The 2481-nt window shown below is 39.6% G+C and overlaps 1 protein-coding gene across 1 annotated transcript; it reads left to right on the top strand.

Annotated features, from left to right (window-relative positions):
* The first annotated feature begins 1382 nt into the window (after positions 1-1382).
* Positions 1383-2087, top strand: LOC103078057 (S-phase kinase-associated protein 1-like). The gene is given in 2 exon segments (XM_082930850.1): positions 1383-1812; positions 2026-2087. Coding segments are annotated over 2 exon segments (492 nt in total).
* The last annotated feature ends 394 nt before the right edge of the window (positions 2088-2481 follow it).

The raw sequence follows: 2481 nt of genomic DNA, 5'->3' as shown, positions 1-2481 counted from the left end.
TTTCCACTGTTGCTACATTCCTTTGTTCCCTTAAGATCATTAATTAATGAGACCTGTTCAAGGGCAAGCATTGCAGCCAAGCTTAGATCACAAAATGGCTTAGGCCAAAAATGGCTTCTCTTATGTCAAGAAAGCCATTGCCTGGTTTTCTTTCTCTGGGGACCCCCTAGCCTATCTGCTTACAGACTTAATTAAAATTTAAAACTTCTGCCCTGTGAAAAACTTCTCTGTGTTAAGGGAATGCAAATCCAAGACACAGACTGGGAGAAAATATTTGCAACAACAGATATCTGATGAAAGATTTGTATCTGAAATATGCAAATAACTCTAAAAACGTAACAATTGGCAAACAACCCAGTTTAAAAATGGCCGAAGGATCAGAACAGCCACCCCACCCCAAGATGAAATACAGACAGCAAACAAGCATATGAAAACATGTTCAACATCATGTCATTAAGGAATTGCAACTTAAAACTACGAGATAACACTACACACCTATTAGAATGGCTGAAATCCAAAATACAACAAATTCTGGTGAAGATGTACAGAAACAGGACCTCTCATTACTGGTGGGATGCAAAATGGTACAGCCACTTTGGAAGAGTCTGGAAGATTCTTACAAAGCTAAACATAGTGTTACCATGTGATCCATAATCATTCTCCTTGATATTTACCCAAATGAGTGGAAAACGTACATCCACACAAAAAACCTGCACATGAATATTTATAGAATCTTCATTCATAATTGCCAAAACTTGGAAACAACCAAGATATTTGTGAATAGGTGAATAGAATAAAAAAAACTAAAACAACAACAACAAAAACTACTGGTACATCTATTCAATGGAATATTATTCAAAAATAATAAGGAATGAGGGATCAATCCACCAAAAAAAAAAAAAAAAAGGAACCTTAAATGCATATTGTTAAGGCAGCCAATCTGAAAAGGCTATAAAATGATTCCAACTGTATTACATTCTGGAAAAAGCAAAACAATATTAGACACAATAAAAACATCAGTGGTTGCCAAGTGTCTAGCCAGAGGGAAGGAAGGATGAATAGATGGGGCACAGGGAATTTTAGAGCTGTGAAACTACTCTGTATGGTACTGTAACGGCGGATAGATGACATGAACTTTACAAAACCCATTGAACTGTACAACACAAAGAGTGAACCCTAATGTAAACTAGAGGCTTTAGTTCATACTTATGTCTTTGACAAGGCAGTAGTTATTTTCAAAATGTGAATGAATGAATGAAAAAAAGTGTATAAGAAAATATAGGATCGGTTGGCCTTGTTCTCCACTTTTCTGTTTTTCTTTTTGCAGATGCCGCCCTGCTCTCATCAGCCGCTGGCCCGCCATCTCCTTGAGTCCTAACACCATGCCTTCAATTAAGTTGCAGAGTTCTGGTGGAGAGATATTTGAAGTTGATGTTGAAATTGCGAAACAATCTGTGACTATTAAGACCATGTTGGAAGATTTGGGAATGGATGATGAAGGAGATGTTGATCCAGTCCCCTTGCCAAATGTTAATGCAGCAATATTAAAAAAGGTCATTCAGGGGTGCACCCACCACAAGGATGATCTGCCTCCTCCTGAGGATGGTGAGGACAAAGAAAAGTGAGCAGATGATATCCCTGTTTGGGATCAAGAATTCCTGAAAGTTGACCAAGGAACACTTTTTGAGCTTATATTGGCAGCAAACTACTTAGACATCAAAGGTTTGCTTGATGTTACCTGCAGGACTGTTGCCAATATGATCAAGGGGAAAACTCCTGAGGAGATTCGAAAGACATTCAATATCAAAAATGATTTTACTGAGACTTCTCTGGTGGTGCAGTGGTTGAGAGTCCGCCTGCCGATGCAGGGGACATGGGTTCGTACCCCGGTCCAGGAAGATCCCACATGCCGCGGAGCGGCTGGGCCGTGAGCCACGACCGCTGAGCCTGTGCGTCCGGAGCCTGAGGAGAGGCCACAGCAAGGAGAGGCCCGTGTCCCCCCAAAGAAAAAAAAAAAAAAAAAAAATTTTACTGAAGAAGAGGAAGCCCAGGTACACAAAGAGAACCAGTGGTGTGAGGAGAAGTGAAATTTTGTGTCTGATGCTGTAACACTGTAAGGATTGTTCCAAATACTAGTTACACTGCTTTGTTTATAATTGTTAATATTAGAAAAATGGTCCACAAATACAGCAGCAAATCAGTTGTATTAGCAGAATGTTGTCCTCATTGCATGTGTAGTTTCAGTACAGATTCCAAACTTGTGGCTCAGTTTCTTCTAGTATGATCAAAAGTTCTTTTTTCTTTGCTCTGAATAAAAGTGGGTTCCCTTATTGGCAGCAAACTACTTAGACATCAAAGGTTTGCTTGATGTTACCTGCAGGACTGTTGCCAATATGATCAAGGGGAAAACTCCTGAGGAGATTCGAAAGACATTCAATATCAAAAATGATTTTACTGAGACTTCTCTGGTGGTGCAGTGGT

This window comes from Lipotes vexillifer, unplaced genomic scaffold (assembly GCF_000442215.2).
Source record: "Lipotes vexillifer unplaced genomic scaffold, Lipotes_vexillifer_v1.1 scaffold135, whole genome shotgun sequence".
Classification (NCBI taxonomy): domain Eukaryota; kingdom Metazoa; phylum Chordata; class Mammalia; order Artiodactyla; family Lipotidae; genus Lipotes; species Lipotes vexillifer.
This window is presented reverse-complemented; position numbering and strand designations above follow the sequence as displayed.